This window comes from Scyliorhinus torazame, chromosome 30 (assembly GCF_047496885.1).
Source record: "Scyliorhinus torazame isolate Kashiwa2021f chromosome 30, sScyTor2.1, whole genome shotgun sequence".
Taxonomy (NCBI): Eukaryota; Metazoa; Chordata; class Chondrichthyes; order Carcharhiniformes; family Scyliorhinidae; genus Scyliorhinus; species Scyliorhinus torazame.
Genome location: NC_092736.1, coordinates 26,129,720 through 26,143,095, shown reverse-complemented (window position 1 = coordinate 26,143,095; position 13,376 = coordinate 26,129,720). Strand labels below are relative to the sequence as shown.

Below are 13,376 nucleotides of genomic sequence, written 5' to 3'. Positions count from 1 at the left end.
GTTGTCAAAGTGAGTTACCCAGACACTAGAGGCTAACCCTCTGGTGGTGGGCTCTTGGTGTGAAATAACAACCCCAGGGAACCATAACTAGGAAAAGTGTTCCACAATTCAACATCAATATGTCTCTCCTCCAAAGACAATGTGAACCAGGGCAAGGAATTTGTGTTTGATACTTTTTCTCTGTTCCTTCTGTCCTTCTACACAGTCTACTCCTGTGCTTTCCAGAAAGATATCCTGATCCAGGGTCGCTTCTACATCTCCAGCAACTGGCTCTGCTTCTACGCGAACTTCTTTGGAAAAGACATTAAGGTGTGTGACTGACGAGAACGGCATCCAGCTCATTCCATGTTTATAATGCATAGCCAGCGAACCTATGGGGGGGGGAGGGCAGTTTGGCACATCTGGAAGACCCTGCCGCTGGAAGGGCTGGAGAATACCGCCCATTGAGTCTTTCACAGCACAGAGGGCGGCCATTCAGCCCATCAGGTCCATGCCAGCCCTCTGTAGAACAATCCACTCAACCGTGTTCCCTCGTTCAAACCCCGTAGTCCTGGAAATTTCCTTTCCAAATCATTCATCCCCACCTGGGATGGGTTCCTGGTCATTACCGCTTGCTGCATTGAAAAGGCCTTCCTTACGTCTCCCCACCTCCCCATCACTCTATGGGTATTGCCCAAAATCTTAATTCTGTGTCCTCTGTCTTTGTACCTTCAGCTAATGGAAGCACTTTTCCTATCTCAACCTCAACTAACCCTGTCATAACTTTGTGCATAGATCTCCATCAAATCTCCATCTTGCCCCCAGAACAACCCCAGCTTCTCCAACATCACCTCTGAACTACAATTCCTCATTCCTGGAACCATCCTTCCGCCCCCTCTCAAGGACCCTCGCATCGAGTGGGATTCCCCCCCCCCTGCTATTGGCGGGATCTTACAGTCCAGCCGATGTCTACAAGGTTTTCCATGCCCCGCCCCTTCCGCACTCTGGAGGGTCACCATTGGCGGGACTGGAGAATCCCACCAATGGGAAGGGTTGGAAAATTTTAGCCATCCTTCCTAAAGTGTGGTGACCAGAACTGGATGCGACACTCTAGTTGGTACCTAACCAGAGCTTTAGAAAGATGCAGCCTAACCTCCCTGCTTTTGTAGTCAATAACGTTATTTCTGAAGCCCAAGATACTGTATTCTTGGACCAGACTCTCCCATCATTAGTTGTGCTTCACTAATAACTGCAAAAACTGATGAATAAATCACACTAGATTAAAATTCCCAACAGAGTCATAGTAATAAGAAATGATTAACTTTAACAACATAGATCTCATGTTCTAAAGATATATTTTAGTTTAAGTGTCTGGGGAATAAGGTGGCAGACTGGTTAGCACTGCTGCCTCACGGCGCCGAGGTCCCAGGTTCGATCCCGACTCTGGGCCACTGTCCGTGTGGAGTTTGCACATTCTCCCCGTGTTTGTGTGGGTTTCGCCCCCACAACCCAAAGATGTGCAGGGTAGGTGGATTGGCCACGCTAAATTGCCCCTTAATTGGGAAAAAATGAATTGGGTACTCGAAATTTATATTTAAAAAAAAAATGTCTGGGGAATTGAAGGAGAATGAATGGATTTGGACATAGCAGCCCAGGGCAGATGTTCCAGTCCTGCCACCATCATGGAACATTTGGGGAGCGGCCAATAGCCAATTGACTCTCTAAATGTTCTTGTCCCACCCGCGACGCTGATAGCCGCCAATGGGGCTGGAAATATCGGCCAGCATTTCATCGATCACCCGGTACACGACCCTTCAGTCCCATTAATTTCAATCGATCGGAATATCGGCTGTGTTGTATAATGGGCAGCGCCCATTTTGTGTCCTGGCTCCTGTTTAATTTCATCCCTTCCCGCGGTCCCTGAAACTGACACAAGAAATGGCAGAAAGAATCTAACCGTCGCCACTTCTAAATCTTACAGGTCATGGTTTCGGTTACGTCAGTCGTGCTGGTCAAGAAACACCGGACGGGAGGTCTGCTCCCCAACGGTCTGGTCATCCGGACAAGCTCCAACGAGAAGGTGAGGCCCGCACTTGGTTCATGTCCAACCACTCGCCCTCCACTGGGTTTTGAGTGGAGTGCCTACAAGGAACCCCGAGAGAAAGGCTTTTAGATCCAGTTCGGAGAAGGTCCACGAGGCGGACCCTTGACAGCGGTGACCCACGAGGAAAGGTGTGGGTCACTGAAATTCCTCGGGCAACCTGGGCGGGATTCTTCGGTCCGCTAGCCCCGTTCCCGCAGCCGACCAATGGGCTTTCCCATTGTGGCCACCCTACGCCTTCGGGACTGGGGCAGTCGGACCGGAGAATCCCGCTGCCTGTCGCTACACTGATAGACGTCTCTCGTGCATGCCGTTTGGACGTGTAATCATGTTCCCAAAAGATTTTGGCCGCAATTCTCCGGAGGTTGAGATTCCCTGTTCCCGCGACAGCGCACCCCTGCCCCTGGGTTTCCCGGCGGCGTGTGGTGGCTTCAATGGGAAATCCCGTTGACATGTGGCGGGAGTAGGGAATCCCACCGCCAGCGAATGGCGCGCCACTGGGAAAGACGTGACTGGGGGAACGGAGAATCCAGCCCTTTCTTTCTAATTGTTCCGGAGATGTGAGTGTCTTTGGCACGGCCAGCATTTGTTCCCCATCCTTTTAAAAAAAAATTAGAGTGCCCAATTATTTTTTCCAATTAAGGGGCAATTTAGCGCGGCCAATCCACCTGCCCTGCACATCTTTGGGTTGCAAACACGGGGAGAACGTGCAAACTCCACACGGCAGTGACCCAGAGCCGGGATTCGAACCCGGGTCCTCGGCGGCGCGAGGCAGCAATGCTAACCACTGCGCCACCGTGCTGCCCATTTTGTTCCCCATCCTTAATTGCCCTTTAGAGGTTTGTCGTGAGCCGCTGTCCTGTGCCGCTGCAATCCACACGGTGAAGGTGCGTTTTCCTGTTGGGCCATTTCAGGGGGTAATTAAGAGTCACCCACATTGCTGTGGGTCTGGTGTCACAAGTAGGCTGAACCCGAGTAAGGTTTTCTCCCCAACAGGGGGTTAGTGAACCGGACACGTTTTTACAACAATTTCATGATCATTATCAACGAGACGATCATTTTATTCCAGATTTTTTAATTACATTTAAATTCCCGCAGATGCTGTGAACTTGTGTCCCTGGAGTGTCTGGATTACTAGTCCACTAACATTACCACCAGGCCGTCCAAGATGCCATAGATTGAGGAAATCCTGAGCGGGATTCTCCGAAATGGAGGCAGAGTGTTCGCGCCGTCGTGAACGGCGTCGAGGTTCACGACGGCGCGAAACGGCCCCTATCCCGACCGAGTCAGGGCCCGATAATGGGCTAGGAGCGGGGCCGCGTCATTTACACGCGCCAAGCCTTGTTGCCGCGTAAAGGCGGGGCGCTGCATACATGACGCGGCCGGCGCCACATAACTGGCGTCACCCGCGCATGCGTGGTTGCCGTCCTCTCCGAGTCCACCCCGCAAGAAGATGTCAGACGGATCTTGCGGCGCTGCGGAAGAAAGGAGGTGCGGAGGAAAGGAGGTCCTCCTTCAGAGAGGACGGCCCGACGATCGGTGGGCACCGATCGCGGGCGACACCCCATTTGAGGCCCCCCCCCCGGTGCAGGATCCCCCCCTCCCCGCAGGCCGCCCCCCTCAGCGTTCCCGCGCTGTTCCCGCCGGCAGCGACCAGGTGTGGACGGCGCCGGGGGGAACCCGCCGTTTTGGGCTGGCCGCTCGGCCCATCCGGGCCTGAGAATAGCAGGAGTGCCGGAGAATCGCCATTTTGGGTGTCTCGGGCGATTCTCCGGCCTGCGCCGCGCGGAACCCGGCGGGGCCGGTCTCGCCGCTTGGGAGGACCGCGGGAGGGCGTCGGACCGGCGTCACGGGAAAATTTGGCGACCCAGGCGATTCTCCTAACCGGCGCGGGAGTGGAGAATCGCGCCCCCTGAGCCTGGGGCCTATCGGCCTGCTGCTCAGGATTCAGGCTTCCTGGGAGGTGCAGTTGGAGGTCAAAAGGAAATGGGCAAGTGTGGAGATATTCTTATCAATGAGAGGGAGGAGCAGGAGCCTGTATTTCTGTCTCTATTCACGCCTGTTCCAAATGAACACGGGGCAGCACGGTAGCACAGTGGTTAGCACAGTTGCTTCACAGCTCCAGGGTCCCAGGTTCGATTCCCGGCTTGGGTCACTGTCTGTGCGGAGTCTGCACCTTCTCCCCGTGTCTGCGTGGGTTTCCTCCGGGTGCTCCGGTTTCCTCCCACAGTCCAAAGGTGTGCAGGGTTAGGTGGATTGGCCATGCTAAAGTGCCCTTAGGTTAGGTGGGGTTACTGGCTTACGGGGATAGGGTGGAGGTGTGGGCTTAAGTGGGGTGCTCTTTCCAAGAGCCGGTGCAGACTCGATGGGCCGAATGACCTCCTTCTGCACTGTTGATTCGATGGTAACGCTCGCAAGTCACATTTTGGGGCCTTGGCTCAATTTGCATGAAGACTGCACAGGAAATCTGCCGGCCTTACCCAGCCTGGCCTACACGTGACTCCAGACCCACAGCAATGTGGTTGACTCTTAACTGCCCTCTGGAATGGCCCAGTGGAGCCACTCAGCTGTGTCAGGCCTCGACTGGAAAAAGCACCTTCACCACGTGGACTGCCGCCGGGCACAGACTATTCATTATTGTTCACGGGTAGGCCGCGCGGCAGGAGCGAGATGAGGGGGAATTTCTTCCCTCGGAAGCTGGCCCAGATGGCTGCGGAGATTGACTGGATTTCTACATGTTGAAGACATCGAGGGAATGGAGGTTTGAGGAGCGCTGAATGGACCTCTGCCCTTAGCAACAAAACAGGACTCTGGGGCTGGAACCACTAGGCCTCAACAATGTCTTGTCAGCTCAGTAGACGAGAGAAACGGGAACCTCCCCCCACCAAAAAGAAAACACAGAAGCAGATGGGAACAAAGGAAAATTAAAAATGAATGAAAATAATCGCTTGGGCAAGGATGAAAATGTTTAATTAATTTCTTCGGAGGTTAAATATATAAAATACAAAGAGGCTGTGAATTGATCCATTTTAGAATAAGCGGGAGGAGATTAAAAAGGAGGAAGAACTGGAAGGTTATGTTGATATTGTGAGAGGAAGATGGTTGTGAAGGCTCGCATGTTGGCCATAAGGACAGCATGGACCTTTTGGGCCGAATGGCCTGTTCTGTGCTGCACCTTCTATGTATAAAAATTGTAAAATACGTCAGGGAGCTATCAAGAATGTGAGTTTCCCCGACTGAAGGAAAGGGTCATATTTGACCTTGAAGGCAGCACGGTGATGCAGTGGGTTAGCAATGCTGCCTCACGGCGCCGAGGTCCCAGGTTCAATCCCGGCTCTGGGTCACTGTCCGTGCGGAGTTTGCACATTCTCCCCATGTCTGCGTGGGTTTCGCTCCCACAACCCAAAGATGTGCAGGTGGAGTGGAGTGGCCACGCTAAATTGCTCCTTAATTGGAAAAAACTAATTGGGTACTCTAAATTTATATTCAAAAAAATATTTGACCTTGAGACGAATTTCTGGCCACATATCGCCATCACTAAGACCGCCTATTTCCACCTCTGTACCATCGTCCAACTTCACCCCTCACTCAAATCTTCGTCCATGTCCTTGTTGACTTCTGTACTTGATTATTCCAACACTTGCCTGGTCAGCCTGCCATGTTCTACACGCGAGGTCATCGGAGAACTCAGCTCCGATGTCCAAACTAACTCGAGTTCACCTATCACTCTCCTGTGCTCACTGGCCTATGCAGGTCTCCCGTTTCCCAAAGCCTCAATTTTAAAATTCTTATCTTTGTTTCCAAACCCCGCCATGGCCTCCCCTCCCCTTTCCCAATCCCCTCCAACTCCTACAACCCTCCGAGATCTCTGCGCGCCTCTAATCCTGGCCTCTCGACCATTCCCATTTAAATCGCTCCCAAATTGGCAGCCGTGACTCCCGCTGTGAAGGCCCCAAGCTCTGGACTTCCCTCCCTACGCTTCCTCCACCACCCCCCCCCCCCCCCAACATCTTTCTCTGCCTACCTTTCACCCTTAAAACCTCCCCCTTTGATCAAACCTACGGTCATCTTAACTCCCCCTGTGGCTCATTGTTAAATTCTGTTGGATAATATTTCTCTGAAACACCTTGGGATGTTTCCCGGCCTCAAGGGTGCTATATAAATGCAAGTCGTTGTTGTTGTTTCGATTTGTACTCCGTTTAAACAAAGCTCTGTGTTTTTTTTTCTCGCTGCAGTACGTCTTTGTGTCCTTCATCTCGAGAGACAGTGTCTATGACGTGTTGAAACACGTCTGCTCGCATTTACAGGTAGGATTGAATCATAGCTGGCCTTTTCTTGCCCTGTCCTGGCAGCCTTCGCTGGCCACCCTGCTGGGAATCCACTGATCAGCGAATCTGACTGCTGAACAAGGAGCCAAAATGTCAAAACCTTCCGTCAAAACTCCTTCAGTCCTTTCCTCCCCTGCTGAGATGCATTTTCCTTGCAATCCACATCGTTGTCCCGTGTGATAACTTTGTCCATAGATCCTGACACCAATTGAAAGTCTTGAGTACGCGAGCGTGATTGAAAGAGGTCTTGTTGCACAGTGGCTAGCGGTTCTGACCCTGGATCAGAGGCTTCAGGTTTAACTCCCATCGCAGGACTTGACGGCCAAGTTCATAACTTGACCGAACAAGTTGAGTATCGGCCTCAACGGCTTCCAACGCACACCAGTGGCAGGTCCTAAGAGTGGGAGAGATTTCTGGTCAGCTACGGGATGGAAGTAGGGCGGCAGGGTGGCGCAGTGGCTAGCACTGCTGCCTCAAGGCACGGAGGACCCGGGCCCGGACCCGGGTTCGATCCCGGACCCGGGTCACTGTCCCTGTGAAGTTTACACTTTCTCCCCGTGTCTGCGTGGATCTCACCCCCACAACCCGAAAAGATGTGCAGGTTAGGTGCATTGGCCACGCTAAATTGCCCCTTAATTGGGAAAAAAAATAATTGGGTACTCTAAATTTATTTTTAAAAAGCTGTGCGATGGAAAGAGATTGGAGCCTCTACCATAGGAATAGTCGGCCATTCAGCCCATCGAGCCTGCTCCGCCATTATGGCTGATCAAACACTTCACTCTCTTTTACACCTACTGTCCCCAAAACCCTTTACGCTATTGTTAATCAAAAATCTATCAATCTCTGCTTTATACCTCTGGGTCGAGAATTCCAAAGATTCGCCACCCTCGGTGTAAAGAAATTGCTCCTCATCTCAGTCCTAAGTGGCTTCCCCCTTATTTTGAAATTATGCTCCATTTCTAGACTCCCCAAACAATTCTACTTTACTTTACAACGACTCTACTTTCTCAGAAGACTAAGGAAAGTTGGCATGTCAGCTACGACCCTCACCAACTTCTACAGATGCACCATAGAAAGCATTCTTTCTGGTTGTATTACAGCTTGGTATGGTGCCTGCTCTACCCAAGACCGCAGGGAACTACAAAAGGTCGTGAATGTAGCCCAGTCCATCACGCAAACCAGCCTCCCATCCATTGACACCTCCGCTCTCCCCCCCCCCCCCCCCCCACCCCTCCTCCCTGCCAAAAAAAACCTCCCCCCAGGCCGGGGCACATATAATACAGCCCAAGGAGTGTACTGAGAAAGGCCGAGGATTCATCTTCCTGAGCTGGATGCCACCAACAATCGGATTCTTTACCGAGCGTTCTGACCAATTGTCTCTCATTGAGATCAGGAAGCCGCTGTACGGGAATCCAATCGATTCGCCGCCATTCGCGATGCCGGGATTGTTCCCCTTTTTCCGACAGAATGCGATGCTTGAAAGCGTGTTGACGCACATTCAACAGCAGCTTCTAAAGTTGAACTGGGGAAATGCCTTGAAAAGGAAGAAATGTGCAGGGCTGGGGGGAGCGGGCTGCGGGGAGCGGGCTGGAGAGGGCGGCATTAATTGGAAAACTGTTCCAAAAGAGACGGCGTGATGGGCTGAATGGTCTCCCTTCTGCCCCCGTGGTTATTGAAGGTTATTAAAGGTCCATGAGGATCCACGTGGCGACGCGTGGGCTGTTCCCACCTCCGAGGCCATGTGGCAAAGCAAGGCTGGAAGCCCCCGGCCCTCACTGGCGTGACTCGGGTGACCATCAACACGGTCAACAAGTAGATAAAAGCGGATGCTGGAATCTGAGACAAAAACAGAAAACCCTGGACAATCTCAGCAGGTCTGACAGCATCTGTGGAGCTAACGTCTCGAGTCTGGATCACTCTTTGTCAAAGCGAAGGAGATCTGGAAATAGGGTGAGACTTATATCGTTGTGGAGTGGGGGTGGGGTGCGTGGAGCAGTGGGGCTGCATAGAGGGCTGGCAATGGATGTTAATCATCACCACCAATTATGTTCCCTTTGTTACGACATCTTTGCCAATCTCCACCTATCGCTGACCAACTAGTCTGTATTTTCGAAAACAAGATTTGCTCCTGTTAATTTTTGAATTTGGGGGGGGGGGGGGTGCGGGGATTGGGGGAAGATTTTCAGGAGGACAACGGAAACCCTTGAGGAGATGCCTCACCAAAGGGATTCCGACATCTCTGTCGCCTGTTAGGAGCCCCTGACTGGTGACCAATCAAAGTGGACATGGTATACCTGGGAAGACACATTGAGGGACTTGGTCAGCATCGTGCAGGGGTGAAGTGGAGAGATCAGAGGGATAACAGAAACCTCCTAACACACCGTCTACCCCACCCCTGGGACGCCTACAAATTTGCTGTTCGTAGTATATATAAATGATTTGAGGAAAATGTCACTTATCTGATTAGTAAGTTTGCAGACGGCACAAAGGTTGGTGGAATTGCGGATAGCGATGAGGACTGTCAGAGGATACAGCAGGATTTAGATTGCTTGGAGACTTGGGCGGAGAGATGGCAGATGGAGTTTAATCCGGACAAATGTGAGGTAATGCATTTTGGAAGGTCTAATGCAGGTAGGGAATATACAGTGAATGGTAGAACCCTCAAGAGTATTGACAGTCAGAGAGATCTAGGTGTACAGGTCCACAGGTCACTGAAAGGGGCAACACAGGTGGAGAAGGTAGTCAAGAAGGCATACGGCATGCTTGCCTTCATTGGCCGGTGCATTAAGTATAAGGATGGGCAAGTCATGTTGCAGCTGTATCGAACCTTAGTTAGGCCACACTTTAGTGTTCAATTCTGGTCACCACACTACCAGAATGGTAGCCTTGTGGATAGCACAATTGCTTCACAGCTCCAGGGTCCCAGGTTCGATTCTGGCTTGGGTCACTGTCTGTGCGGAGTCTGCACATCCTCCCCGTGTGTGCGTGGGTTTCCTCCGGGTGCTCCAGTTTCCTCCCACAGTCCAAAGATGTGCAGGTTAGGTGTATTGGCCATGATAAATTGCCCTTAGTGTCCAAAATTGCCCTTAGTGTTGGGTGGGGTTACTGGGTTATGGGGATAGGGTGGCGGTGTTGACCTTGGGTAGGGTGCTCTTTCCAAGAGCCGGTGCAGACTCGATGTGCCGAATGGCCTCCTTCTGCTCTGTAAATTCTATGATAATCTATGAGAAGGATGTGGAGGCTTTAGAGAGGGTGCAAAAGAGATTTACCAGGATGTTGCCTGGTATGGGGGGCATTAGCTATGAGGAGCGGTTGAATAAACTCGGTTTATTCTCACTGGAACGACGGAGGTTGAGGGGCGACCTGATAGAGGTCTATAAAATTATGAGGGGCATAGACAGAGTGGATAGTCAGAGGCTTTTTCCCAGGGTAGAGGGGTCTATTAGTAGGGGGCATAAGTTTAAGGTGCGAGGGGCAAGGTTTAGAGGAGATGTACGAGTTAAGTTTTTTACACAGAGGGTAGTGGGTGCCTGGAACTCGCTCCCGGAGGAGGTGGTGGAAGCAGGGACGATAGGGACATTTATGACATTTAAGGGGCATCTTGACAAATACATGAATAGGATGGGAATAGAAGGATACGGACCCAGGAAGTGTAAAAGTTTGTAGTTTAGTCGGGCAGCATGGTCGGCACGGGCTTGGAGGGCCGAAGGGCCTGTTCCCGTGCTGTACTTTTCTTTGTTCTTTGCCGCCTGTCCCACACGTGGCGGAGCCGACAGATCACACTTAGGACTTAACGGTCATCTCAGAGCCCAGCAAACCGGAGTGTAGGCAAGACATCCTCGGGCTCGAGGAACTGCCTAAGAATGTTTACAGTACAAAATGCCCACACTTTTGCTTCTGGCAGGGCTTAATCATTTACTTATGATTTTTCATAGGGCGGCACGGTGGCACAGTGGTTAGCACTGTTGCTTCACAGCTCCAGGGTCCCAGGTTCGATTCCGGCTTGGGTCACTGTCCGTGCGGAGTCTGCACGTTCTCCCCGTGTCTGCGTGGGTTTCCTCCGGGTGCTCCGGTTTCCTCCCACAGTCCAAAGATGTGCAGGTTAGGTGGATTGGCCATGAGAAATTGCCCCTTAGTGTCAAAAAAGGTTAGGTGGGGTTACTGGGGCACAGGGATAGGGTGGAGGTGTGGGCTTAAATAGGGTACTTTTTACAAGGGCCGCTGCAGACTCAATGGGCCGAATGGCCTCCCTCTGCACTGTAAATTCTATGATTCTATGAGATGCAGATAAATCTATTACATTTTGTAGCGAAAAGCAGCAAAACATTTAGTTTCCGGAAGTACCCATTAACCCCGCTATGGTGTTTTTTTTTTTCGATGACAAAGGAAATCTGGTCATGTAGAACTGATGGGCGATGTACGCGGGGTTTTTGTCCTGTCTAATTGGTCTGTGCGTGGGGGGGGGGGGGGGTTGAGAATCGCTGCCCTTTGATTCACTTTGTTAACCCGGCGAATGTCTGTACGATGATGTGACTGGGCCAGGGAGGGACGCGTACCGTTAACTCAATAACTTGCTCTGTCAGGTAATGGCACCAAGGGGACTGCTGCTTTGGCAGAGCTCCATATCGTGGTCCAAGAACCCCGAGCGGCATACCTGCTCAGTCACATTGAGATCGATAAGGCAGCAAATTGCCGACTTCTTTTTCCTCTAGAATTGACACTTACACTGTTGCATTTTCCATATTGTAAATTAGTAAACTTATCAACGGCAACGAGCAACCAACTGGCGGGACCCTCCAACCCCCACCCCGGTGATGTGTTTTCCCACGGTGTTGGTGGCCTGTCATTGGCCGGTGAAGGGATCTTCCAGCCCCCCGATATCTATAGGTCTGTCTGTGGCCCACACCCTCCACTACCGGGGAGCCCGCCGTAAAGAGGTGGGGGGGGGGGGGGAGAGGGGGCATCGGCCGGACCGGAAGATCCATCGGCCGGATCGGAAGACCCATCGGCCGGACCGGAAGACCCATCGGCCGGACCGGAAGATCCATCGGCCGGACCGGAAGACCCATCGGCCGGACCGGAAGATCCATCGGCCGGACCGGAAGATCCATCGGCCGGACCGGAAGATCCATCGGCCGGACCGGAAGACCCATCGGCCGGACCGGAAGACCCATCGGCCGGACCGGAAGACCCATCGGCCGGACCGGAAGACCCTTCGGCAGGACCGGAAGACCCTTCGGCAGGACCGGAAGACCCATCGGCAGGACCGGAAGACCCATCGGCAGGACCGGAAGATCCTGCCAATGGGTAGGCCTGGAAAATCTCGCCGTAAGAGTACACAGCCTGCCCTCTGCCCAGTCCGCCCCATGCGTTCAGTAACACAGCGGGTTCGTAGGTGTCCCTTTTATCAGAAACATTTGAGAATAGTGACACCTACTGGCCTATTCCTGATATGGCTCTTTTCACAATCAGTGGTCATCTCAAAGCGCTTTATAGTCCATGAAGAACTTTTAAAGTGTAGTCGCTGTTGGAACGTAGGAAACGCAGCAGCCAAACTGTGCACCGAAAGATCCCACAAACTGCAATGTGATAATGACCAAATAATCTCTGTTCTCATGATGTCGATACATGTATTCTTCAAAATAGTGGCCATGGGGCCTGTTACATCAACCTGAGTAGGTAGACGGGATCTCCGACAGATGACACCCCCCTCAGTGCTGCACTGGAACATCGGTGCCTGTACCCGAACCTTAGAATGATACCTGAATCCTGAACTCCGTGACTGATCCACGGCTAACGCTGCAGGTTTGGATTGTTTGCTGGGCACAACCTGATCTTTTTTCAAAAAACAAACAAACATGAGAAAGTTGTCAACGTCCCGGACCTGAGCTTCAGCCGCAGGTTAACCTCAGTGGTTAGTGTGGTCGTTCTTGCCTCTTGCGCTAACTGTGTCATTTCTTGTCCCTACAGGACAGTAAGAAGAGTTTGAGTGTGAGCCCGTGCCCGGATACATGTGATTCCCTACCCTTGGTAAGTTGTTTCCCATTAGTTCAAGATTTTTCTACATTCTTAACTTGTTTCCCTCCATTTTCTCTTCTATTCCCAAGGATGCACCAAGCTGGAATGTTGGTGCTGACTCTCAACCGTGACAGCACCCTCACTGTATTGTGCCATAGCTCTGTGTGTTGATTATGTGAGCCTGTTTACTACTGATGCTCACTATGCTTGATGGGTTAAGCCTGGGTGTGGACTCGGAGGAAAGTCAACAAAACTGTAGAAAGATCTAAAACAGTGATGGGCAACCTGGGCTAGTGAGGGGGTGCGTACGTGGCCCACCTTCATCTCAGTGGGCCACAAGATTGAAATGGGGCTTGTTCACTAACCATGACCCCATTAATAAGATTAAATACATTTAAGACATGTGGAATATTTCATAACGAATGATAGAAAATGTGTAATCATTTATATATTAATAGCACTATCAATAACTTCAATTGGTAAACATCGCCGCAAAGGGGTGCACAGCTCTCACAGTCAAAGACCTCCCTTCCATCATAAGGTCAGAAGTGGGGATGATCGCTGATGTCCGCACAATGTTCAGCACCATTCATGACTCCTCAGATAATGAAGCAGTCCATGTCCAAATGCAGCAAGAACTGGACAATATCCAGGCTTGGGCTGACAAATGGCAAGTTACATTCACGCCACACAAGTGCCAGCCAATGACCATCTCTAACAAGAGAGAATCTAACCATCGCCCCTTGGCATTCAATGGCGTTACCATCGCTGAATCCCCCTCATAATCAACATCCTGAGGGTTACCATTGATCAGAAACTGAACTAGACTAGCCAGATTAATACTGTGGCTACCAGAGCAGGTCAAAGGCTAGGAATCCTACGGCAAATAACTCACCTACTGACCCTCCCAAAGCCTGTCCACCATCTACAAGGTACAAGTCAGGATTGTG

The 13,376-nt window shown here is 51.5% G+C and overlaps 1 protein-coding gene across 3 annotated transcripts in view; it reads left to right on the top strand.

Moving 5' to 3' along the window:
- gramd2aa (GRAM domain containing 2Aa) overlaps positions 1-13,376 on the top strand; it is a 76,762-nt gene that overhangs the window by 48,649 nt on the left and 14,737 nt on the right. For all 3 annotated transcript variants that reach the window (XM_072493021.1, XM_072493022.1, XM_072493023.1), the window contains exons 6-9: positions 206-309; positions 1,961-2,059; positions 6,316-6,387; positions 12,379-12,438. In XM_072493021.1, the coding sequence (XP_072349122.1) occupies positions 206-309; positions 1,961-2,059; positions 6,316-6,387; positions 12,379-12,438 (335 nt within the window). The remainder of the gene's footprint in view (positions 1-205; positions 310-1,960; positions 2,060-6,315; positions 6,388-12,378; positions 12,439-13,376) is intronic.